The 27588-nt window shown below is 29.9% G+C and overlaps 1 protein-coding gene across 2 annotated transcripts; it reads left to right on the top strand.

Annotated features, from left to right (window-relative positions):
• Positions 1-69: 69 nt before the first annotated feature.
• LOC107455883 (uncharacterized protein CG3556) lies at positions 70-27442 on the top strand. 2 transcript variants are annotated; one of them, XM_087167966.1, is made up of 10 exons: positions 70-276; positions 7525-7668; positions 8144-8275; positions 10578-10815; positions 13994-14244; positions 14878-15038; positions 18189-18384; positions 21291-21465; positions 22539-22675; positions 27068-27442. In XM_087167966.1, exons 1-10 carry the CDS (start codon positions 159-161, stop codon positions 27130-27132), a joined length of 1617 nt encoding a protein of 538 aa, XP_087024092.1. In that variant the 5' UTR covers positions 70-158; the 3' UTR covers positions 27133-27442. The 2 variants fall into 2 exon arrangements, with proteins under 2 accessions (XP_087024092.1, XP_087024094.1); XM_087167968.1 differs by having other exon boundaries at positions 100-276; positions 13997-14244.
• The last annotated feature ends 146 nt before the right edge of the window (positions 27443-27588 follow it).

Raw genomic sequence — 27588 nt, 5'->3', positions numbered from 1 at the left:
ACTCGAAACAATATCCGATAGCACATACTTGAACGAAATGTTTATCAAAAGTTGCAGAGGCTCAGATTGACGTCACGCGTCAGATAAGTAATCGTTGGAGTTTCGTGATTAACAAGATTACTTTTCTGTAACTTTTTTTAACGATCAAGTGATTTGAAATGTTGCCACATAAAGTTACAGACGGAATGTCTCTCATATTTCTGCTCATTAATCTATTTTCTATTTTGATCATCATAAGCTGCGACAGTTCCGCGCAAATTCCAGATGCAAAGACAGGTTAGTGTATTTCCCATTTTATAAAATATATTTTCTATTAAAATTGAAGTAGTGAGTTATGGAAATTGTATAGCCTAATTATAAGAAGTATTACGTTTCTTTTGATCTAGAAAAGTATTATAAGTATTTATTTCACATGAAAAAAATTTACTATAAAAGGAATGAACTTAGTCTGAAAAAGTGATGTTCTGCCTTTTTGTTAGCAGCATTATATTCCTTCAAGCCCAAAAATTATAGGGAAAAAATATTTATTTCACTCGAAAAAACAAACAATATTCTCAAATAAGTAATAAAAATATTTAAAAATGAAAATAATTGTTCACCTGTAAAAATCTATTGTTTATATATATAGTCTTATTAACTTGTCTGGTCTTATAAATCTTAAAATGATCTTACAATATTTGGTCTTATAAAGCAAGTAGATTGAAACACATTTTTCGTTGGTTGATAGATATAAATTAGTAATGTTTAATGTGGATTAAAAATTACTATGGTGTTAATAAAACTTACTTTTTTCAATAAAATAATAAGAAGTAGACCCAGTTTAATGGTAAATACTCCGCTTATATTATATTTAAAAAAAAAAAAAAAATTCTTCTTCTAAGACATTTTGCCATGATGAATCTAAATCCATGATATCTATGAATCCATCCATGATACAGTGCTTTGTTCTAAGTAGTGACAAAGTTGTTTCATAATTTGCCTAGTACCGAGATAACAGATAAACATCCGTGATTTTATAATAAATAATAAATATTTCGAGGATAAAAATGTCATAGGCTATTCGTAAAGTCTGTATCCTTTGTAAACTGTCACCGCCATTTTGTACTGGGCAAAGTTGATTGGAAAAATACCCAGTACTTTCTAATCACCGCAACAAGAGCCATGGTGGCTCAGGGGATAGAGCGGTTGCCTTCAAATGAAGTGAACAGGGTTCGAATCCAAGCGATTGCTGATTGATACGAATTCCGCACCCAGCTCGCACAGACTACGGTGCTGACGTAAATTATCCTCATGGGTAGACGGATCATGTGTTGGAGTTCCCTTACCGTCAAACTAACCGTGGGATGTTTTCGTGGTTTCCCTCTCCATCTAACGCAAATGTGGGTTAGTTCCATCCAAAAGTATTCCAAGATGGCAAATTTCCCCCAATGCTTGATCCAGAAGTTTCTTTGTCTTCTGGATTGAATTAAAAATTGCAAGCCTACGGAGTTGAACATTAGTAGTCATAAACTCAAAATTCAACGAACTGTTCAAAGATCTATATGAAATCCTCATAACACGTTTTAGATTTATAGCAATTATACCAGATACTTTTAAGGTAATAAAAAATTTTGACTTTCATTGCTCATTCAGCCTTATTTATTACAGGCTGAACACAATGAGCCCATAAAAATGTTTTTAGACTGATTAAAAAATAAATCATTTACTCCTAAATTATCCAGTCTGCAATCGAATCCCTGGAATAATACAATGCTCATTTCATAAAGCCTAAGCAAATTTAAACCGATTCGTACACTTTTTGTGGACCCTAAATCTATGTGTGCTGAATTTTAATTAGCCTGAAAATTATTGATTTCAAAATTCTTAGGACTTTACCAATTAGTTTCGCTCCTTGCCAAATGACGTTGGGAGTTGAAAACTTTTCCTTTAGAAACGCAAAGCGGCACACTGAGGAGGCAAGCGGTAAGAATATGGCATACAGGTAGCGAATTCCTATACTTTTCCATTAGGATACGCAGAGGTGATGTGCGCACGCCAATGCATAAGTATTTTATTTTATTTTTTAACAGTCGTTGAACAGCTGACCCAATTTTGGGTGTGCAAAAATATTGGAAAAGTAATGGAATCTGCCTCTAATAAGTCTCTTACTAACCGCTTGCTTCCTCAAAGCATCAAGCTTGTTTTGTTATTTTTCTTCCCACCTTCCGCATACTATTTTTGATTTCATTTTTAACAAGGATTCTAAAGGAATGTACTGAGAGCAGTATAAACCCTGTATGAGTTTACATTGCTTTGTTCCTATTTTTTTGAAAAATTAGATAGATTTAAGTCCATTTTGAGTCCTTACGAAAAAATGAGGTATTTTTCAAAGGTATAAAGGAGGTTGTTATTTATATACGTCGTTAGGTTGAAAAGGATGCAAATGAATACCTCAAAATTAGCCTCAAATATACCTTAAATGTACCTCCAGAGGTATATATTTATCAACCAGAGGTGCTTAATTTTACATCTGAGGAGAGGTAAATATTTATTACAATTAAGATGTTTCATTTTCAACCTTAGGTTATTACTTATGAACCTGGAGTATATTTTTTAACACTTGTGGAAGTATTTATTCAACAACCTTAGGTGCTTCATTTAACACTTCAGGTTTTTATAAATCTACATCAGGTGTATTATTTGACTGTTGGAAAGGTAATTTTTTACTAACGTGAGGTGTATTATGTTCGACCTCAGGTAATTATTTTTCAACCTCAGGTATCTAATTTTATGCTTGTAATGGTATTTATTTATCAACCTTTGGTTTGCCATTTTGCACATTAGGTTGTTATAAATAAACCTCAAGTGTATTTTTTGACAGTTGGATAGCTAATAGTTGGATTTTTATGAACGTGAGGTGTTCGATGTTCTACTTTAGGTTGTTATTTTTCAACCTCAGGTATAGATTTATATAGTTGTGCCATTTTACACTTCTGGTTATTATAAATCAACCTCAAGCGTATTTTTTGACACTTGGAAAGGTTATTTTTTATTAACGTCATATGTTCCCTGTTCTACCTAGGTTATTATTTCGTAACTTTAAGTATTGTGTATTTTTAGAAGTATTAATTTATCAACCTAAGATGCGACATTTTACACTTCAGGCTTATGTAGCCCAACCTAAAGCTGTTTTTTTTTTAATAATTATAAAGGTAATAATTCCTAAACGTGAGGTGTTATACGGTCTAACTAGTTTGTTAATCTTTAACTTCACTGTATGAAGAATATCATACATATAAAGATATTATACATATTATATGAAGAATAATGTATATCATTATAATTTTTCATTAGTAGAGATCTTCATTTATCAACCTGAAGTTTTTAATATTAAATCTTTGGCAGTAATTGCTTCTATTGTTATGCTATAAAAGAAAGTTTCAAATGCATAATTCTTCTATAATTTTAATAGGTTGAATTAAATCATCTTGAAATAACTCTTCTTCTTCCAAATTCTACAGTTAGGAAAAATTATTTGTGGGAGCTCATATTTTTAAACGACAGTTGTCTAAAGTGCTTGAACTTTTAAAGCTATAAAGCTGCAAATTTAAATAATTAGTCAGCTGAAATTCAAATTACTTTTATTAAAAACTTCATTTCATTTTAATTTCATTTTTTTTCAAACCAACAAAATTATTTTAAATACTGTTTCCGTCTACCAGTTGAAACTTGGAAGTATTGGAAAGAAAAAAATAGGAATTAGTAAGAAAGTCATATTTACAATAATAGTGGCAGGTTTTAAAATATTAGAAATTGTTTTTTACTCATGATTTAAATTAACTGGCTGAAATTAATTTTCTTTTTCAGATAAATAGTATTTCAGATAATAGTATACTTCTACCATTTCAATTCAATCCTCATAGCTAAAAAGCATGAGAGGTACGACAGCCACAAAATAAAATACACTGAAAACAGTACTACCATTAACAACATATACAGAAATTCAAATATATAGAATTCCAATCTTATTATGAAATTTTAACACTTTTTATTTTCCTATACATCTGGTATCATTATGGTACTTATAAGTTTGATTATTAGATTTTCTTTCTTTTTTTCTTACAAATTTTTAAACTCAATAAACCTAGTCTATATTTTTAAACTTTTTGCCACACTTCATGAAACTAATAGCTTATTTATAAGTTTTTTACGCTGATTCTGAAAAGGACTTGTGCTGCTGTCAATCACATCATAGTTTCTTAAAAAAATACTTATTCTAATATTTTTTAGTCAATGTTATCAACAATCGTTTTATTATTAAATTATTTATTAAATTAAAATTCTAAAGTTACATACCAATTTTTGTGCGTTTTTCACTCAATCGAATAAAACTAATTACAAGCTGATAAGGAGCATTTGTTTTAAAGCTGTGAGCAATTTTATGTGAGGAAAATGTCTAAGAGAGAACGATTTGAATTAATATTTTTAAAAGAAGCTGAGTATAATATCTCCTTTATAACTTATAATATTGAGCAGAATAAAACTAATAGTTAGTTGTTACAAACATTTGTTTAAATATGATGAAATTCAAAAAAATGCACATAACTTTCAAACAATTAATGTTTTTATTTGCTACTGATTTTTATTCAATTCAGCATTAAAATTCACAAGAAACAATACTGACTTATTTCTAAAAAATTCAAGCTTTCCGAAATTCACCAATTTTTGAAATAGTGACTGCTGCATAGAAATGCCCATAGCCTTAAAACGAATAGTCATATAAATTTGAAATCAGGTTTTATTAAATTCTGCTTAATATTCTAATAAGCAATAGCAATCTGCTTAGTCAATAATTAACGCGGGTAAATTGCGAAAAAATAACATTTAGTGAAAAATGGCAGTTTTGTGATCAAACATGAAGTGAGCTAGTACAGTTACTAGTTTTGAATTATCAAATATCTGGCAGACTATTATCAACAATTACATAAATTCTGTAGTTTATTATGAAAGATTACTTTTTCTTTTTGGTATAAATTCAGAACTATTTCGCAGGGGAAGGCTTGCTAGCCACTTCTTCGCTGCTGCACATGTACTATTTACAACCTCGATCATCTCAGCAATATCAGGGAACTACTTGTGAATAAGCTCTATAAATATATATATATATATATATATATATATATATATATATATATATATATATATATATATATATATATATATATATGCTAAAATATTATATACTAGGAGGCTTCGCCCCCTGCTCGCTGCCGTTCGCCAACCCCCGGAACTGCTTTCGCAGTTCATTTAGGATTGCTTCGCAATCCGATGCTCGCTTTGCTCGCGCATTGGATACGTTCTTAACGTCTAGCTTTTGTATACTTTTTTGAACACTGAAGTTCCGAAAACTTTAACTGTAGAAAATTCTAAACCTGTGCATTTCAATATTAATTTGAAATTGCAAACAGTTCACATATTTTTCTTAATCACACTATTTTAAATTTCAGTTGTTGAGAAAAGTAACTTTTGTAAGTTTTGTTTTAAAGTCTTTCCCACCAGAGGGCTAAAACCATGTGTTGTAAAACAATATGAAATGGTACTGAAAGCCGGATGTAAAGCATCGGCTTCGATGAAGATAATTTTGTGAGAATTTTTTTGATAATTTGGTAAGAATTCACCCTATTAGACATATGATACGCTCACTACGTGCTCATGCGCGCCGAAGCCTATCAATTAAAAATGAAAACTGTTGCCAACTCGAGAAAAGAAATATCATCGGTTTTATTGATACATACGTATTAGCGTTTTATATAATATAGATATGAGAATATTATATATATATATATATATATATATATATATATATATATATATATATATATGAGAAAATACGGAAAATAATAAAAATTATAACAACGGAAGAAAATTATTAAAATTTTTCAAAAGTATTTAAAAAAAAATATAATTTTTAATATTTAAAAAGAATAAAAATAATTTGAAAATCCGGAGAACAAAACAAATATAAGATATAATCTCTTCATCAGCCCACAGGATACATATATATTATATATTGCAAAAAAGAATTGCATGTTAATTAGATTTAAAATGCAGTGTTATTATACATATTTTCTCTCATAAACAACAATATAAACTTTGCATTTAGATATCCAATCAAACGATCAGCATACAGCTGTAGTAAAATTTCAAAGCAAAATTGCTATTTTAAAATCTTTCAATTTTCAATGATTTATTTATAAGAGAAATTATGAACATTCTATAATCAGCTTGCATACTGCGACGTAAAACATGTACATTCAAGCAAAATAAAAAAATAGTTATACTTAAGCAAATAGCAAGCAATAAAATATATTATACGTAACCTGCTGTAACGATTCACCGGTAACGTTAGCCTAAACAGCGAGAGAAGTATTCCGATTGTTCTTTCTTATTGCTAAGCCTACAACAATAGCCTCTAAGAATATCCTCCGACTTAAATTATTTAAGATCAGGACGCGTCTTAAAAACAAAAATAATGAAATTTAAGTTTAAAAATTGAGGCATATTTGATTAAAAGTGATAAAAATTAAATTAATAAATGTCAAGCACACTTACCGAATTTCGAATAGACTTTCGATTGTCAACACATACGCCATTTGCCGGCTCGAGCGGAACTCTGGGAAGTGAGCTAGTTAATATGAAGTGTACTTTAAACAACCTTAAAACAAGCTTAGGCATAAATAAAATGACTTCATACACCTCAATAAATACCTCACTCCATTTAGTTAAAATAAGGTATATTTTTTATACCTCGTAAATACCTCACTCTCTTTAGTTGAAATAAAGAAAATATTTTTATACCTCATATCTTGCTACAAGTATCAGAAAATCAACCTGGTATACCTTAAAAATCATCTCATAAGTCTGGTTGATAAGAAGTGAATTCAAAACAACCTCAAATTAAGCTTAGGTATAAATAAAATGACTTCATACACCTCAGTAAGTACCTCACTCTTTTTAGTTGAAATAAGGTAAATTTTTTACACCCCATAAATACCTCTTTTGTTACAAGTATCAGAAAATACCTTAGAAATTACCTCATCAGTCTGGTTGATATGAAGTGATTTTTTAAAACAATCTCAAAATGAGCTGAAGTGTATACAAAACAACCTCATGCACCTCAATTACAACCTTTACGAGGTATACATTTTATGGTTGTTTTCTCAGCAACCTCAAATATACCTCATATATACCTCAAAACAACCTCGATATCTCAAAAATACCTCAAAATAACCTTATATATACCTTAAATTTTCGTAGGGGTCGTCTTTGTCATCAAATGTCTATACTCAATATCACTATTCTCATATGATTGAAGAATTATACATTTTAATGCAGCATTTAACCATTTCACAATAACCGAACCATCTAATTTTGTAGCAGTTTATTATACTCTGGTCTAACTCAGAATAAGATACTTGACAAAACTTGAAGCATATCTGTATGTCATAGTAAGCCTTTTAAATAACTAAATATTTTTAATTTCAGAAAATATTAGAACAAGGCTCTTCAAGAACAATGGACCTTGCTCGTATTATCAATTCAGATGCCAGAATGATAAATGTGTTGAGAGAGGAGACTTTTGCAATGGTAGAAATGATTGTGGAGACAACTCCGACGAACGGAACTGCAGTAAGGTCTTAAAAATAAATTTAGTTACTCAACATTTGATGCCTCCTAATGCAATTTTTTTAATTATATTGAGTATATAATTTAGTATATAATCCTAATCTAATTTGAAATTTCTTATGAGGCCGTATTATCATTTTCATTAGATACATCAAAAATATTAAAATATATTTGTTTTTTTAATTTATGCCTCCTAAAAAATGCTTTATTTCATTGCATTTTAGTCAAATAAGTGAATTTTCTCCTTCTTATAACTTTCTTTATATCACGTATTCAAATTGTATGTTTCTTTTGTTTTTGTGCCTTTGACCAGACTGGTATAACTATGGGTTATTGTATAACAAAGCATGTCATAAGTATAATCTTCGCTATACACTTTAAAAGCATATTTATTTTATTTGTGAGTATATTTAGAATAAAAAAGATTTCTTTTTCATGATATAATGTGAAATATTTCCCAAATAAACACTTATTTTAGGAACTAGTTCATGCCGAAACGGAAAGGGAATAATATGTGGAAATGCTTATTACAATTCGAACTGTATCCCAGAAGAGTGGGAATGTGATGGAGTTAAAGACTGTACTGATGGGCGAGATGAAAGAAGATGCGGTAAGATAAAAGTACATATTTAAGTATCATGGAAATAATTTTAATGTATATTTTGTATTTCAAAAAAACTCCACCGAAGGTAAAAGTATAAATTTTTACACTATGTTATTTTCAGAAAATACACATTGCTTGCACTTCCCATTTTAAGAACATTGCATTATAGTTTGTCTAAAGTAAAAACTCGCCTAGCCATTCGTCTGGATCCGTGGCGGTGACAGTGGTAACGAGGAATAATTTTTTCAAGTTCACTTTTTAGGATAGGCTTTGTCTCGGGTCTTCGAGAGAAAGGGAATCTTTCTAATAGGTGTATTGTGTTAGCCCTAGAGTGAGGAGAAGCTACCCTCCCTGAAATGCACTATTCTTGTTTCCCTAGCAGTAGACTGCCTCAGACTTAGTTTTGGGGGGATTTCTTACCGTAGACGAACTATAGATCGTCATACTATAGGTGAAAACTGTCGAAAAGAAGGCGAAAATTCGGTGATAACTTACAAATGTATTAAACAATTTCATTCATCATTTCGTATTTTCTCCATACTTTTGCATTGTAAGCTGCAAGCAGTTTCAGACAAGTGGGATAAAACCCTGACAAATGAAATTGAGTGTGGAGGATAAGGAAGAATTTTAATTTCTGTAGTTTTGCTTTAGGCATTTTTGCATTTGCAGTGTGTGTTTTGGTAATACCAAGCACTTAGACTGGAGGCTAGGTTCTAGGTTGTTTTACATCTTTCATCTAGAATCATTTCTATATTATAACCGATGAGACACGTTTCATTTAATCATAATGGTTAACACCTGCGCCAGAGCAGCAAAAACTTACCATATGGTTTTTTAGGGAGATATTACGTTTCGAAATGTGTTTCGGTGATGCATCTTTGTTCAACAAAGACTAAAGCCAACTAACACTAGAGCCAAATATACTATTAATGTTTCCCGCAGTCTGCAATGCCGCTATTCCACACAAGAACTTATACTTGATAAAAGTGCAAATTTTCAACCCCTCGTATTTCAATGAAATTAAATTTTGAAAAAAAAAGTTTATATTTTTAGGGCTCAAAATGGGATTTCTATTTCTTAAATATAGAAATAACTGACATAGAGCTTTCACTGTGAGCATATTTCATGAACTAAATTGACTAATAGTAAACTGCTAAAGTTAAAAAAAATAATTATTATTCTGAAAGCATTATATAAAGTGATAAAATGCAACGTAAATCAGCAAAGCAGAAAAAAAAATGTTTCCAAAAACTCGTGTCCAAAGAATATAAAAGAGCGAAGAATAAAAAAGAATATAAAAGAGCGTTTTTTCCAAAGTTAAATTTTTGAAATCTCTGGAAATAGTAACTAGGACAATTCTTCAGAGATGCAGTAAATTTAAACTATATATTGAAAATTTTGTTTTCTACTGTAAACTACGAAGAAATTTCTTTTCTTGCATTTTTTTAAACAGTTTTTGACCAGTTTTTGAGGAACTTTTATGTAAATATTCTAAGCAGTTTCAGAAGGAAAATCTATTTATAGATTCAATTTCAACTTTAACGCGTTTACACTAGGAAAAATATTTAATGATCTGTCTAATATTCTTAATAATCTTATAAAAAGGCTGAAAAAGCCTGGTTGGCAGGGCACTGAACTCGCGTTCGTGAGAACGAGAGTTCGAATCCAGCCGGCCGAAGATTTCCAACGCAGTAAATGGTGATTGGTACGCATTGAATTTGTCGGTCACAAAGTCCTCCATGTTCCCATAGCAAATTATACCTCTGAGGGCACTGAATTGGAAATTACTCGTTCTTTGGTCCAGGTCAAAATTACGATCTGTGGAAGAAAGAATGGATGTATGAATGGGTCCGCTCTATAAACGGTTGTGACGTTTGGGTGTGGCAGAAGTCAAATTCTTAGCCATAGATGGCGCCATTTTAAAACAAAAACAATAGTACCCCTTTCCTCAATGGCCTATGACAGCAACAACATTTATTAAAAAGGATTGAATTATTTCATAATTTAGTTTTTAAATTGTTTATATGGAAAATATATAAATTTGGAAATGTAAATAGGAATTAAATTTTGCCTCTTTTAGCCTTGCAGTCTCGATCCAGTTCTTTTATTGGTTTCAACATTTAGTATTAAAAGAAATAGAAAAAAATATTAAAACAGAACTTAATTACTTTATTTGAATGCTTTTATTTACCAAACTATTCCGATACATTTCGTTCAGTAGTTTATTAATTTATGGACTTTGAAGTGTGCTAGTATATTTTATTATTTATAAATTTTATTATTTAATAAATTTTATTTTTAATTACAGAAGATCGTTTTGAATCGGGAGTTTATCCCTATCAAATAATCAGAGCAAAATTCCTTGCAACGAATTGGATTTTAAATGGAAGGAATAATGCAAGCCATATTCAAAAGTGGGGTGTCAATATACCAAGGACTGCAGTAGCCTGCCATTTTTCAGAGAGTTCAATTCTAAATAAGAGTAAAAATTATAATGATGAATTAGCATATGAACTCAGCATTAGTTTGCTTTCCAAATTTGCTCTGTAAGTTGAATTTTACTCGCTTTCTGATTCTGGAAGTTGGCTAAAACTTGAATGAGTTTTTCTTTTTTAAAAAAATGTACTATTTTTTTTCGAAAGACGAAACTAAGTCATGTTATTTAATTGTAAGCCATCTTTTCTTTCTTTTTTTGGCACATGCCTTTAATATTTAGCGTCTGACGTGAAACAATTGTAAATTGCATTTAAAAAAGAGTTCAGGACTCAGAAATCGATAAATCTTGTAGATAGTTTTCATTGTCTATGTTACCGGCAAAGTATGAAATCTGGTATTATATATAATGCCTAAAACTAGTCTCTAAAGTAGGAAATGATTTATATTTCACAAATGTCCCAGGCATTATAGTATGCTGCAAAGTATGAAATAAACGCCCTGATGAGGTTATTCTGCAAATGATGTGCATGTTACTGTGAATGACCGAAATTGGTGGTTGTTGACTTTCACCGGTGAATGTTGGCAATCACATAGTCGCTTTGGTGAATGTCCGAAATATTTATTACATCCGATTTGATATTAATTTATTCGTGGATATAATTACATTTATTCGATATTTTAGTACTTATTGACGATAGATTAGAAGAAACATCAGTGTTTGGAGTATCGGGCAAATGTATACCCGGTTAATGGCACTTAACTTTAAAAAAACATCAGTGCAGGGTATACCGGGCAAATGTATACCAGGCAATGGCACTTAACTAGACCTAGTATATATTTCGGACATTTACCAAAGGTCTAGTTAAGTGTCACTGCCCGGTATACTTTTGCCCGGTATATCCTACACTGATGTTTTTTTATGGTCAAGTGCCATTGCCCGGTATACATTTGCCCGGATGTTTTTTCAAGGTCAAGTGCCATTGCCCGGTATATCCTACACTGATGTTTTTTAAGGTCAAGTGCCATTGCCTGGTATACATTTGTCCGATACTACAAACACTGGTGTTTCTTCTAATCTATCGTCAGTAAGTATTAAATTATAGAATAAATGTAATTATATCCAGGAATAAATCAATATCAAATCGGATGTAATAAATATTTCGGACATTCACCAAAATGACTATTGATTGTCACCGGTGAAAGTCAACAACCACCGATTTCGGTCATTCACAGTAACATGCACATCATTTACATAATAATCTCATCAGGACGTTTATTTCATACTTTGCCTAAATAGCATCCGGCATTATGTATAATGCCTTGGCAAAGTATGTAATACTTCTCACATTTCATACTTTGCCTAAAAACGTCAGGCATTATAAATATTGCCGGCATTTCATACTTTGCCGTATATAAAACTAATGCAACCCGAAGAAAGCGCTGAATTCGTTTCTTCCTGGGGGAAACGGTAATGAAATTATAGCATTAAAAACGAAAGTTTAATGAACTAAAAATCTGGTAGTATAGTGTCGCACTGCAGCCGCTTCACGAATGCTGTCGAATTTCAAGGTTCCGTATAATCCGACTTTACTCGTTTTCTCATTCTGTTGGATAAAAGTGGTAAAATATTTGGATACATTTTTCGAAATCACTTCCAAAATTCATTATAAAATTTCGTTATATTTGAGCTTAAAAAATAAGCAAGCAAACATAAATGAAAATTATTGCCCTTACCAATTCAAAATGTGAAATTTTTTGCAATTTCAATGTGTAGCGCTTGCGGAAGAAAATAGCAATTACTGTTTGGATATAATTAGTAAATGCTTATCATAAGTGTGGAGGCAGTGGGTGGGTTCCGGTCCGGAGGAAACGGAGTTCAATCTTCGGCTCCGCTAAAACTCATCGAGTACATGCTATTTACGTACTCGTAAAACCTGAGAAATCAAAAGTCTTGTGGTCGGTCGTCGAGCAGTACCATGGGTACAGAGATCTGAAAAAAATTTCCTTCTCCTTCAGATCTATGACTAAATTGAGGAAGAGGACACACAAAATAGTGATGGCATGTCTTCGGATCATCCTCAGGGATGTTTCCCATACCGTTGCCGATAGCCCATTGTGCAGCTCTAGTGTGACCTAAATAAAGTAACAATTTCCGTCAATACCTTTGTGCTGTTTAATGCAATTTTGTGCAAATTTATGTTATCCGTTCTTCAAAACTGATAGAATTTTACTGTCCATTCCTTGTAGTAAGAGCACAAACGTGCATATGCATGTAAAACAAATCTATTTATTGCTACGCTTATACATGCAGGCTTGTATGCTCATTACAAAGTGCGGTTTGTAAGTTCTAACAAGTTGATGAACCATATCAGTTAAGCTACTGATTTAGTTCAGCCTTGTTTAGGGTTTCGCATAATTATACATATATATATATGGCCATTAAAATTGCTTCACCAGGAAGGAATGCAAATAACAGAATGATATTTATTGGCCACATACATTATAGTTGGAAGAACAAGTGATTAAATTTTCAGTATATAGATCCTGAGGAATCAGTACTCAGAGCAGCCTTCCTGGCAGCAATAACAGCAGTTATTCTCCTGGGCACCGAGTCAAACAGAGTGTCCGAGTCAAACATAACATGGACGAGTACAGCACTCTATGCTGCTTCAAGAATGGGCCACAATTCTTCGGCAGTAGTGACTGACGAGCGGTGGCGTGCCAGTCGTTCGGCAACCAATGACCAGACCTTTTGCAATTGTTGCTAGATCAGGAGAACGTACTGTGCCAGGGAAACAGGTGAACATGTTCTGTGTCAAATCTCTTCCTTTATACACATTGTAGCTGTCCTTACCTCCACCTGCTTTGCACGAATGCGCTGATAAGCTAATCATTTGCATACCACTACATGCTTTATCTATCCTGCAAATTTCACGTTCGTGGTGTGTGGCCTTTCTGTTGTAGCAATTTTAATGGCCAGCAATGTACTCAATCGTTCCGTTTTGAACGAAAAGTATTGCAACTATGTAAAAATAACGACACAACTTAATATCCTAATATATATATATATATATATATATATATATATACAGATTGTGTCGTTTTTTTAATAGTTGCAATATTTTTTGTTCAAAATAGAATGAATGAGTTGATAAGGTGGAGGTACAATTTTCCCTTATGCAACAATTACTGTTTCTGTATATATGTCATAATGGTAAATTTAGTACCATTGTTATAGACAATATTTTAAATTAATAGAATGGTATTAAGCGCAGTATTTTTTCTTAGAAGAAATATGGAAGATATCAAGACATCTGAACTTGCGACTTTTGTCAATAGTTTTCTAGCATTGTGTATGAATCCTCGGAAATTCTATATGGTTGATTTGATTGGGCAGCTAAGGAAACGTGTGGATGCTGACAAGGTAGCAAACCCGTATGCAATACTAGCACTGTGTAATGCCCAAGATTTTATCACCTTAAATGATATTGAAAAGTTACTAGCTGCATTCCATAAAGCTAATACAGAGCACAGAACAGGTAATTTTTGATACATTCTTGACAAGTGCTTAATTATCCTTATTAATCTGTAATAAATATACCCAACAAATATTCAAATCAAGATAATATCATTTATACGTCAATCCTTTGAGTGTGCATAAAATTTTAGTAATAACTACATATATCTAAAAACAACTACATGATAACTACTTTATACGCTTTTCAAATTCAAATAATAAAGTATTTTTTCTCTTTCTGTTCGTATGTGTGAATCAGAGATATTTTTGCAATACCAAGCAGATGTCTCTGTAGCCCATTTTGATGACCAAATGGTTTTATTTAGAGATGTATTGGGTCCAAAAATTTCTCCAGGTCCGAATACTAGAAAGAACTCTAACCGGACCGTTTCGAAACTGAACTTATTAAGCTAACAAGTAAAGAAACATCCTTTCTGGAGAAAATTTAATTTAATGTTATCGCTTACTCGTTGTGTTCATGCCGGTTTCGATTCAATTTAAGTGTGAGTAAGCCTAAACTGAAAAGACTCAACTGTATTCTCAAATGAGCTTGTAAAAATAAAATGGGTTTTGACAACTTCCTGTTTAAAATTATGGATAATAGTTTTTCGTGAACTGTAAACGAGGGTTTTCAATGGTTATGTTATGTTTTCAGACACTCAAGCTATAATAATTATGGCATTAGCTTGCGCATCTGCTCAGCCTGACAGCAGTTTTAACCGTGAAGAATTACCAGACTATACATTGGAAATAAAAAAGAAACAATATAGAAATGGAACTGTTGAGAACATCAAGACAACAGCCCTAGTTTTGCAGGTATAACGCATCAGTTTGTTTTATAAATGTTTAAAAGTATTTATATTCATATAACAATAGAGTTTTTGTAAGACTAATCAGAGGGTCTACAATATAAACATTCTTGTGGCATTCGAACGAAATGATACTGAGGACACTGAAAAAAAAATTTTCGCTTTTGACAAAATCATTTCTTAGGGGATATTCTGGCAGACCATTTCGACAAATTAAGGAAATCACAATTTTCACTTGTTTAAAGGATATAAATTTTGTCGAAACTTTTAAAAAAATTTATTCTTTCTTCTTAATTTCAAACTATTGACAATTATTATCATAGATTACAGATATTTAGTTCATTTTTATTAAACTTACTGTCCATCCATCTTATGGCTCTCATTTGCAAACCAGGAAGCAAAATAAACAAGAAAATAGCTGGTTTGAATCTTATAGTAGTAGTACTTTATTAACATAGCATTAGAGCTGATCATTGGGTTATAGGCGGTGGTCTGGGAAGCATTCTTGAGGATGATCCGAAGACATGCCATTATAATGTTTATTCTACACAGAGGGGATAGCTTCCCCGTTTTGGTAGCCAAATAACCTGAGCGTGAAGTCGAACACTTAGTTTAGCGAGACCGATAGAATAGTTTAGCGAGGACAGATACCGCGTATTCTCAGTCCTTTCCTTGGCTGATCAAAATAGTCATCCACATACTCACTGACAATAATAAGTACGTTTCGGAACATAATAGAGTTATTAAAGGGAGAGTAAAAATACAATAAATGTTAAACATTTTTTTTGGAATCCCAAAAGAAAAACCAATTTAACTATCGTCTGCCACAAGAGAAATTACTAGCAGACAACAAGATCTCCCACAATGTCCTCAAATGAGACCTGTCAGTAATGAATTATATCTTCGTTCACTGCACACTTGTCCATAAATGAAGGATAATGCTAGATCTGTCAAATAAAGATTCAGAAACAAACAAATATGACTTATTCATAAATCCCATTTATTGAACAAAAAATAAAAAGCACTAAAGATGAAGTATGTATGATAGTATTCATAAAAAATACGATTTTGCAACCTGGAGCAATTGTGAACCCTTATAAAAATCTCCCTTATAAAAACTTAATATTTTATGGTTGGTTTGATGATTAGTACATTGCTTGAAAAGTAATAAAATAAATCGATAAACTCATGAATCTAACCAATTGTTAAAGCTTTCGCCGCATCGTGGCGTTAAGACCGTCAGGGCGAGTGTTGCCATTTTACTGCTCATTGAGAAAAAACTCATGGTCTTTTTATATGCTCTAAGATTAGGGTGGAAACAATGTATTTCTCTGAGATTAAAAACTACTATATCATTTAGCCATTCCTTTTTAATCTAGCATTGAGAGCTTTGCAACCCATTGGGCAAAACGAAACTTTAAAAAAATATTCGTAGTGACGTAAGAAAAGGTTGTTCTAATGGATTGTTTTATTGTCCATGATTTAAAATCAGCGATATAAATATCATGCTAACGCTGACATTTATTTTGCAATACAACTTTTACATTTTGGCAATGTTAAATAATAAAAATTTTCTTTCATCAAAAAATTGTAAACCAGGTTTTACACTTTTATTTTAACAAAATGCTTTTGTAAATCTAGATTTAAAAAAATAATCATTAAAATGAAATCTATATAATTGATAATTAAAGTAAGTGTGTTTCGACTGTAGATATATTTAGAAGCTAAAATATTTTGTTCGTTTGTTTACCAAAAGTTCAAGGAAAAAACTAGAAAACTGGAAGATGTAATTTTTGCAATTATTTATATTATCAAATAATACATCAAATAGTACAAAAAAAATAGCCACAGAAAGAATTTCAATGTAAAAAACATAGGTATATAATTTTAAAATAAACAATTTAAAATTAAACTGCTACCACCGGTTTGATTATTTAAGGCATTTATGAAGTTATGCATGAATACTTTCTAGAAAGTTAAATACAAATAAAATAAATGTGTCTAAATTATGTACTGGGCAGAAACTCCATGAAAGATTTTGATATGACGCATCTAAAATTGATTCAAGCTAATTGGCTTTCTGTATAGAATATCATAAATTAAATGCTAAGTACATTTGAATTTTTGTCGCATTTATTTTAAATCAAATGCACATCAACATAGTCTTTCGTTGAGAACATTTTTGTTGAAAATGGAAACTGTAAAAAAAAAATAATAATAATGATGATGATATTAAATAATATCTGCTTTTTAAGAGAAAGACAAACATGAAGAATAAAGTTTGACGACAGTCATATTCAGAATTTTTACGTCAATTCTGAAAAAGGCGGGCCCTTTTGTAATAGGAATTGCTTATAAGGCAAGGTGAGAATTTTTCTATATCATTAGTTTTTAAAAAAATTTAAATTTTGAACAAACTAAATGACACACACGGCGTAGTATTCAGAAGGCTTGTGATTTCATCATTTTTTATTATATAAAAGTATTTCTTCTGCGTCCCTTATTAGAACTTCTCATCTCGCGTGCTCCTTAAAAAGTCCATTTTTGAATATTTTTATTGGATTAAAAATCAAATTTAGAGAAAATTTATGACTTACAAAAGAATTTTCAATGTACGTGAAATTGTATCTGTTTTCATATGCTTTAGACAAATTCTGGTACTTTTCATCATCACAATATGTTTGTTACCCTTTTTCAATGTTTTCTTTTTCCTTCTTTTTTTTAATTGATGCCTCGCATATTATGTTTGAGCACTCAAACTCCTAAATTCCATTTTCTGAATAACTACTTTTGTTACTTTAAAGATTTCACTAAATTCTTTGAGGCCTTCTGGTTGGGGACAGAGAATCTGTGGATCTTGGTGAGGTCGCTGCTCTGCGCGCGGTGCCCAACCTACATCAACCAGGGTTTTCCCTGGAGGTATTTTTGCATCCCTTGCCCATTTTTCCGACTTGTTGCCATGGATCGCCACCAAGCCTACCTTTTTTTATCCTCTTTTTCTTTTGCTGAGAGGTCACGTGCGCGCACGTAGAGTCTACAGTATTCTCCGGATCGGGGTTAAGCTTTGATTGTATGTGAAATATAAAACAATTTAAGGGTGGTCTTTAATGAACATCCTGAATGTAAAGTTTCTAAAACCTTTGGTACATCATTACAGGCTTTGTTTGCATCTGAACCAGAACCTGACGATGACAACTTTGATGAAGAAAAAGCAATAAAACAGATTCTTCGCTCGCAAGAAAAGGAAGGATCTTTTGGTGGACTCATGAACACTTACTATGTTCTTCCAGTTCTTAGCATGTCTAGTTTGGTGAATATAAGTAGAAAACACTGCCCAGAACTAATTGAGGATGGTAAGATACAGTTTTTGAGAGAAATTAACCTTTTCCTTTATAGATTACTCACTTACCATAATAGTTACGTGATATTAAGCTCGTTAAAAAGGACACTACTACTACCGTCTCAAATTATTTTTATTTATTTACTAACCAGCGAAGATAAAATTAACTAACAGCGTAACCAGCAAAAATTGAAAAAAAAGGTATACAATCCAATTCTGCAAGTTTTATGTTAGTGATACTCCAAAAGCTTATTTAAAGTAGAACAAACTTGTATCATTATTATAGATAAATATTTTTATTTGCAGTAATTATAAATTAATCGAATTTATCACAAACTGTCATTCGGTGAGGTATTAGTAACGATGTCAAAACCGTAACCAGACGCAGATCTAAAAAGTAAATGTTAAAATCAATCAAAATTTTTATCACACGTTTGTCATTGCTTAATTTATTTTCTGTGTTGTATGCATCGCATTGCGTTGCATCTGAGTAAAGTTTTCGATCTATTCCCTAGGTTGTCCAGACCGTAACCCTGTCAAACCGTAACCTCAGCATTAATTAATTGAATTTAACATATCAGAAAGTAGTTTTTCCCCTATGTTTTACTAATTGAAGATATTTTTTGACAGAAAGTAATACATTTTATACATTTATATACAATTTTAATACATTTTATAACAATTTAACTTAATATTAAGATTTTTCAATTCATTTATGATACTAATAATTTTTTATGAAAAATAAAGGGTAAATATGGAAAATTCAAATTTTAAATTTTTTGTTTATACTTATATATATGTATATATGTTATATATATATATATATATATATATATATATATATATATATATATATATATATATATATATATATATATATATATATATATATATATATATATATATATATATATATATATATATATATATATATATATATATATATATATATATATATATATATATATATATATATATATATATATATATATATATATATATATATATATATATATATATATATATATATACAGAAAAACACGAAGAAAATTTTAAAAAAAACAATAGGTTTTATTTATTGCGCACAAGCTGTAATCTGGCAATCCTGTTACGAAAATATTTTAAATCATTCCTAAAAAATTTCCCGTTCATGTAAGTTCATTTGAATTTACTACTCGCTTTATAGATTATGTTATATGCTTTATTCTGCTTTTTATTTGTATTTTATTTTCTGTTTTTACGTGTTATTTTTACTTATTGTGTTCCATTTTATTTGTTGTAATTTCTGTAAAAAGTTTTTAAGTGCTCCTCACACTATTGCATTGATATATTTTGCTTTGACTATATTAATACAATATTAGAAAGCACTCTTTTTTGCGGATATAATCGTGTGGGCTGATTTGAGGATTATATCTTTTATTTTCCGGATTTTTTAAAAAAAATTTATCTTTTTTTTCCGGATTTTTGTAATAATTTTTTTCCCCCAGTTGCTTGTTATTTTTTATTTTCTTTTTCTCCTTTTTTTCATATGTCTGTGATTTTCCTTTGTTTTATCTTCATTTTGAACTTATTTTATGAGTTCTATTTACTTGCAGCTTATGCGCAATAAATGAAACTTATTGTTTTTCTTAATTTTCTTCGTGTTTTTTTGCTTTTAATTATTATGCTATATATATATATATATATATATATATATATATATATATATATATATATATATATATATATATATATATATATATATATATATATATATATATATATATATATATATATATATGGGTATACATATATAAAGTGGTATGGTACTTGGGTATATATATGTAAAAAGAGAGAGGAAGAGAGAGAAAGCATGAGAAATATTAAAGATTAATGAATTATTTCAAAAAAAGAATTAGCAAAAATGTATTTTAAAAAGCTTAAAACAAAAAAAGTGAAAAGGAGTGCTTCCTAATATTGTATCAATATAACTAAGGCAAAATATATCTATTCAATAGTGTGAGGAGCACTCAAAAAAATTAAAACAAAATAGAACACATTAAAAAAAATAAAACGTAAGAAGCAGAAAATAAAATGCAAAGAAAAAACAGAATTAAACACAAAACAAAATCTATAAAACGAGTAGCAAATTTAAATAAACTTACATGTACGGGAAACTTTCAAGAAATATTTTCGTAATAAGATTGCCAGATCACAAAATATGAAAACAGAAGCGCAAATGGACCTAAAAGTGTAAATAGAGGGATTTTGTTTTATGGAAAGAAAACAACATAAAACAAAATCCCTTCATTTACGCTTTTATCTCCTTTTGGGTTTCTGTTTTCATATTTTGTAATATGGCAATCTCATAAAGAAAATATTTAAATTCATTCTTGAAAGTTTGCCGTACATGTAGGTTTTGTCGTGTTTATTATATTTTTTTTGCTTAATGTGCTCTAATTTGTTTTAATTTCCTTTGGGTGCTCCCCACACTATTGTATTGATATATTTTGCTTTGGCTATATCGATACAATGTTATAAAGCACTCCTTTTTTGCGGATTTTATCGTGTGAGCTGATGAAAGAACTATATCTTTTAATTTTTTTTTCGTTTCCCGGCTTTTTAATATACTTTTCTTTAGTTTTTACTTTTAAATAATTTATTTTAACAATTTTTTTCTCCTCTTTTAATTAATCTTTAATATTTTCCATGCTTTCTCTATATTTTAAACTTATTTAATGAGTTCTATATACTTGGAGCTTATGCGCAGTAAACAAAACTCATTAATTTTCTTAATTTTCTTCCTTTTTTATCTTTTTTCTTTTTATACTTTTTATCTTTATTTTATATATTATGTTTTCGCAATGTAAAATATTTAAAATGCCTTTAAATGTAAAAAAATGTGATATGATGTTAAAAAATAAACTGTAATCTATTTAGAAAATGAAGGCCTGGAACGTTTAAAAATTCAAGTAGGTGAAAAGTGGAATATTATCTATTCTATTTGGATTGGGGATGACAAAGTCTTACGAAGAAGTTTAACTCTCAGTGTTCCTGCCAATACTTCATTTTATGGTATTATGGAGTATGCCGCTGGCGTCGATGACAAGTATAAGTAAGTTCATTTTGTAACTATTCAGGTGTTTTTAAAAGACGAATTTAATAATGTTTGAGACTTTGTTGCTGGTATTAAAATAGCAGCACTAAAGGTTTTGACACGTACTTCAACTCTTAAAAAAAAGAAAAGAGAAAGTTAAAAGAGGGTTTCGCCAGAAATCAGATAGATCAAGTATATGGAATTATGCCAAAAAAAGCTAAATAATTTAAAGTTGAATTTTTGTTTCCTCAGCTATATTCTCCTAACTTATCGCCTAAATAAGTACATCTATTTACACATATGGACTTCTTTTTTTTTTCTTCTTTTTTTGCCTCCATTAGACATTCCAAACAATATTCATCATTTGAAAATATAACCTTAGTTTAAATTCATTTACCTCATTTTATCACGGCAGAAGGGACCATGTACTCCCTCTAACTCCGCTTTGATCCTTTTTTTCGGGAAGAAGTGGGAGTTCTAAACCTCTTTATGGAAATATTTAGGAACTTTATGGAAATATTAGACTTCTCATGGAAATATTTAGTAACCGCACGAAACTCTTTTCCTTCCATTTTCCTAAATAAATTAAGTTGTTTTCTTCTTCATTTATTAATTTCATCTTAATTTTATGTTTCATGACAACAATTATCCAAAATTGCATTTAAATAGGTTCAGTATTAGATTTTAAATCGCAATTTAATAATATAGTGACTAATTTGATTAGCTAGCCAAATCATTAAATTACTATTCAACAGATGTTTAGATGTGAATTTTGGACGATAATTATTAGAAAGCATAAAATTAATATGAAATTAAAACCACTTACATAAATGAAAGTACCTGCTTTAAGACACGCGTAAAAACAGTAAAAAGCCCTAAAAGGCGGACAACAACATTTTCGTTCATGGGTTCTTGTGCACAAGAACCCATGGAAGAAAGAATCTTAATCCTTAAGAATCTTAATCCTTATAATGTGCTTTACCTTTCTCTTAAGTTAGCCCCATGATTTTAGAAGTTTCTCTGTATGTAAAATATATTTTTAACATAACATATATATTTAACAGTTTTAACATAGGAATACTTTTTTTCAGATTTGAGTACAATGTTAGGAGTAGAAAACCATATATATTCGCTCTATCGGGTATAATGGATGATCCGGAAATGGAGACGTTCTGGCACCCATACTATCTATTCAGCAATTCATCCCAACCTTCACTCATATCAAAAAGTAAGACTTCCCCTTCATTTGTTTTTCATCTTATGTCGACAATTATTTATCTGTCTAAATTGGCATTTCTATGCTTTTAATTATATTTATATATTTTTTTGAGTAAATTTATATTATTACTTGTTTAGTGCTTTCAATATATATCTTAAAAACTGCAATACCCATCTCTTGACCTGCTCTGCTTCCGCTGCGGTGAGAAAGAATATAGCTGCTTACTACAACTTATTTTGCGATGCAATATTTTGAAACAGAAAAATTTATTTTTAATAATGGAAATAAATTATATAATTTCTGAGTTCAAAACTCGCTCTTATGGCAGTTCCGATTTGGCCTCTTTTTACTTGTTATTACTGATTGTTCTTGCTGCAAACCGGGTATAGACATCATACGTTAGCAACGAGATTAAGTTCATTTTACAGATTATCATTTAGGTTTAAATTTCGAAACTGGTATATTGTTAACAACGTAAGAAGTGCTTTAAAACGATTTTTTTTTTTTTGGATGACAATTCTTACGTCATGAAATGAAAGGTCTTTAAATGATTTTTCTAACAATTTTTCTTTTAAACACTGGTGTATATAATCAGGTAAATAAATCAGGTAACAAATACACGTATACAAGAAATATTACTCTAGAAAGTCTAAAAACATAATTATCACGTTGTGAGCTAATGGGTTGAAAACACAAAAAAACAGTAACCCGGAATTATAAGCAGTCAAGAGCTTGCCGCACTCCCTGGTGTAAAAAACATCATCCATAACGAAAACTTTAAAAAGACCTTGTAAAACGAAAAATTAAGAACGTTAAGACGAAGATAAGATCGTTTAGAAGAAGGTAAGAACGTTAAGAAAAGTTGGAATTTTCATAATTTGTGTGACATAAAATGCATTTTAAAGTGCTTGTATTTTTGAATAAAGTCCCCTATAAAGTGATGTCATTCCACTGCAGTTTTCTAAGATGAAATACAAATAACATATATTTAAACCTGTGGTGTAATAAAGGGTGTTGCGTAAAGATCACCCTTCATATGTGTTTTTTGAATCCTTACCAAAAACTGAAAGAAATAAAGAAAGGAAGTTGGGGTGACAAATTAGTATTTAAGGTTGGAAAAAACAAAAACGATGTCAAAATCTGAAAAATCATACTACAGATAGTGCAGTTAGTAAGTTCATTTTAGTTTTATATTTAAACTAGCTGAATACTCGTTCTTCGCACGGGGTGAATAAAAAAAAATAATCCAGAAATCAGTACCGAGAAACACAACGCAATCATACTCAAAACTGAAAGGCATACACCGACACAATTAAAGTGCTTGAAAAATAAGATGAATGACATTTTGGGGGGAATTAATTAATTAGAGAAAATAACATAAAGTGGCTGCGTTAATATGGGTATGTTTAATATAACAGAACTGATCTTAACATAACTAATCCATATTACTCTTTTGTATGCTTGCATGATTTTTGTTTCAAATTATTCATTGGTAAATATAATAAAGCAAAAAATTACTAGTCCCAAATTCTAATAAATTAATAATAAAATAATTCAGATACATTTTCTTTTTTCGTTCTAAAAATGTTACTTACCTAAGTTTTCCACTAAATTTTTCAGTTAATACGGCTAAAATAATGTCATTTTTTTAACAATATATGTTGTAATCTTCGGTGCCTTTACGTTATTGATGTAAGAAAGGCTCGTTGTTTGTATTTCATACCATTGGAATAAGGACAAAATATATTAAGCTCGCGGCCAGTTTATGGTAGTTAAAATTTACCACTATTAAGTGATTTTCTCAGGTACATATCCTTTTCGAGGGGTCGTAAAACACTTAATTCCAAAATATCGATATCAAAATTGCTTAGTATTAATTCATTATTAATAATCACGGAATATATCAATATAATATTTAATACCAATATTAGTATATTTGGTAGGTACTTATTACATATCCCTTCATCATTTGAGTTTATATATATTTGTCAATGCAAACCAACTAAAGCCGAATTTTTTTTTTCAAAATACATAAAACTTCATAAGAATTTTGGGGCATGACCATTTGTCTATCTGACCTTTAATTTACTGTTGAAATATTTATAAGTACTGGTGGAAAAAAGTTATTTTAATTCTAATTCATTAATGTATTAATACACTGTATTAGCTACGACTGGAAAAATAATTTCTAAAACTATGGAAAACCCGTTGTAAAATTCATGTAAAAGACCGATTCGCCGATTACCATAGTACCAGAAGTATATATTACCGTCAGTGATACATATTAATTAACCGTCATTTGTGAATGGCGATTTTTTACGGCTTTCTTAAAAGAATTTCCCATTAATCTTTCCACCATGAGCTTGGTTTTTTGCACATTATTTTATTTTATTTCAATTAATACACATTATTAATATTAATAGAGCATTAGTGTCAATAATTATATGCAGATCTTTTATGGCTACCCAACACGCGAATAAGTATCTTATTTCCTTATTTTTGATTTCTAGTTTCAAAGTTACTTTTTTTACTTCAATTAATACACATTACCAACATTAATTAAGCATTAATGTCGTCAATGAAAGTATGATGATTTCTAACGTTTCTTCTAGACAAATAAATATCTTTACTCCATTACTTAGGCTTTCTAGTACAATATGCATATATTACCTTGATTAACGAAGCATCATTAGCGTAATTAAGCCTCATTGGCGTCAATTTTTTATGTCTCTCCTAAACGAATTAATACCACTTTTTCAATAATTTTGCTTTAGAATGAATAAATATTTTTTTCTGTTCCATCACGGCTGGTTTTAAATAAGTAATGTTTTAGAAACCCGTTTAAAAATATTAATATAAATAAAATAAATGCTCATTGCATCAGATAAAATATAAATTTGGTGGTGTAAACCACACGTGCTATCACGTATTGTTCATTAGTTTATCTGACATAGCGAATATAAAATAATTAAATACGTGTAATAAACTATTTTTTGTTCAAATAGAGCTATAAGTTAGCAATTATCCCTGATGTTATCTTTAAAATATGTGAAAAATTGAATATTTTAATTTAAAGCAATGGCTAACACACAACCAATCATAAAATTCCATTTCGTTTTTCGCTCATCCCTCTCGAACGGTTTTTCGCAGAATGTTCTAATATCGACAGTGATCTTCCTCGTGCTTTGAACTAATTGTATGCCAAATTTCATCGCTTTCTGTAGGATGGTTTAGGAGTCTATTAAGAACACACACACAGACATTAATTTTTATATAAAGATACTAGGGGGCTAAGCCTCCTGTTCGCTACCGCTCACCAATCCCGATGATTGCTTCGCAATAATTGCTTTTTCTAATCAGAAAATAGTTTTTCTTCTAAAGTTAAAATTATTCACTTAACATATATGTACTGAAAGGAATTCTGTTTGTTTACGCTTGCGCCTCTACTTCCCACGTCCAAATACTACTATCAGTCAGCATTATAAACATTTACATCTCTTGGTGAACAGAAGTGATTTTTCGAAGTAGTCATTTTCTAAAATAATATTTATATTCTTACAACATTATGTTGTTCAAATAAATTTGATGAGTTCGCAACCATGATTTAAAATTTTCGCTAATAATAGCAGTACTGGAAAATAACTTTAAATTAGGGATACAAAAATATTTAAAGAAAAACAATATCTTTACGACTTTTGTTAATTTTATGCTGATGACAACCAAAACAATTAGAAATAAATGAGGGAAAACTGAATCCCACCACGTGATTTTCCAGCCAATAAAAATGTTCCGACAACAATGGAAAACGGTATCAAACCATTATGATTTTATGTTATATAGAGATATGGATGGTATCCTTCCGCCTTATTTTTTTTTACAGGATTTAGAAAGCGAATGTGAATTGACATTATAAAATACACAAATTTCTTAACGAGATTCAATTAGGAAGAAATGCAAAATGATTTTTTATATCATTATTCTCTCATAAATATGATATTTTTTCATAAAATTGTAATTTTAAAAAAAAAAAAATATATATATAGGAACATTTCACTGAATTAATGAGAAAGAAATTAAATTTTTGAAAACTGCAAGGAAAGTCAATTTTCTTTAGTATTTTTCAATTTCAGGGGTGATAATTTGTTTATACATATACTTAATATATTTCTTTTTTAAAGAAATTCATAATTAGTTTTATTTCCAGTGTAATAATTATTATAATACACGAATTAATTTGCGGAATATATTTTCAAAATAAAGAAATAAACGTATAAAAAAATTTTTATTGCAAATATTTAACTAAAAAAAACATAATATAGTTTATTATGTTTTTTTTATTGTTAACTTTATTGTTGCTTTATTAGTTAAACATTATTTTAATTTTTTATTATGCTTTTACAGGTCCAGCCGATGTGATACCGAAGAACAATGAACACATGTTATTTTGGTATAGAAAAGTAGACTGATTTTAAGAGTAACTGGCATTGATGAACTTAAATGAACTATTTAATCGACTGTGGATAATGAATTATTTAATCCTTGATGGATAATGATATTTTTAATAAAATAGCTTTGACTTTTGATTGAGATCAAAGTGTAGTTAAATGAACAATAATTGTATTATAAATAAGAAAAAAAGTATTTAAAATTATGCTTTTTTCTCATTGTTGTATTGCTTTTTTATGTAAGTCAATAACTCATTTTGTTAGAGTGTAAACCTGTTTGTTCATTGTTTTCCATGGTAATTAATAAAAATGGAGCTGATACTTTTTAAAATATTAGTTTGATACTTGAACTATAAGACAGAGTTTAAATTTAAAAAGTTTGGTTTGATTTTATTTGCTTAGGAACTTAAATAGGAAGTAAAATCAATCCCCAATTGCATTTCCAGATAAGCATTTGTCTTAATTGACAAGATAGAA

The sequence above is a fragment of the Parasteatoda tepidariorum genome, chromosome 7, assembly GCF_982258835.1.
Source record: "Parasteatoda tepidariorum strain Cologne lab strain chromosome 7, Ptep-v5.0, whole genome shotgun sequence".
NCBI classification, from domain to species: domain Eukaryota; kingdom Metazoa; phylum Arthropoda; class Arachnida; order Araneae; family Theridiidae; genus Parasteatoda; species Parasteatoda tepidariorum.
This window is presented reverse-complemented; position numbering and strand designations above follow the sequence as displayed.

Excerpts from the sequence above, each read along its gene's own strand:
- LOC107455883 (XM_087167966.1), top strand. The coding sequence starts at position 159 with ATGTTGCCACATAAAGTTACAGACGGAATGTCTCTCATATTTCTGCTC. Across the intron at positions 18,385-21,290 it reads CCCAGAACTAATTGAGGATG|AAAATGAAGGCCTGGAACGT; the intron begins GTAAGATACAGT and ends TAATCTATTTAG. Across the intron at positions 22,676-27,067 it reads ACCTTCACTCATATCAAAAA|GTCCAGCCGATGTGATACCG; the intron begins GTAAGACTTCCC and ends ATGCTTTTACAG.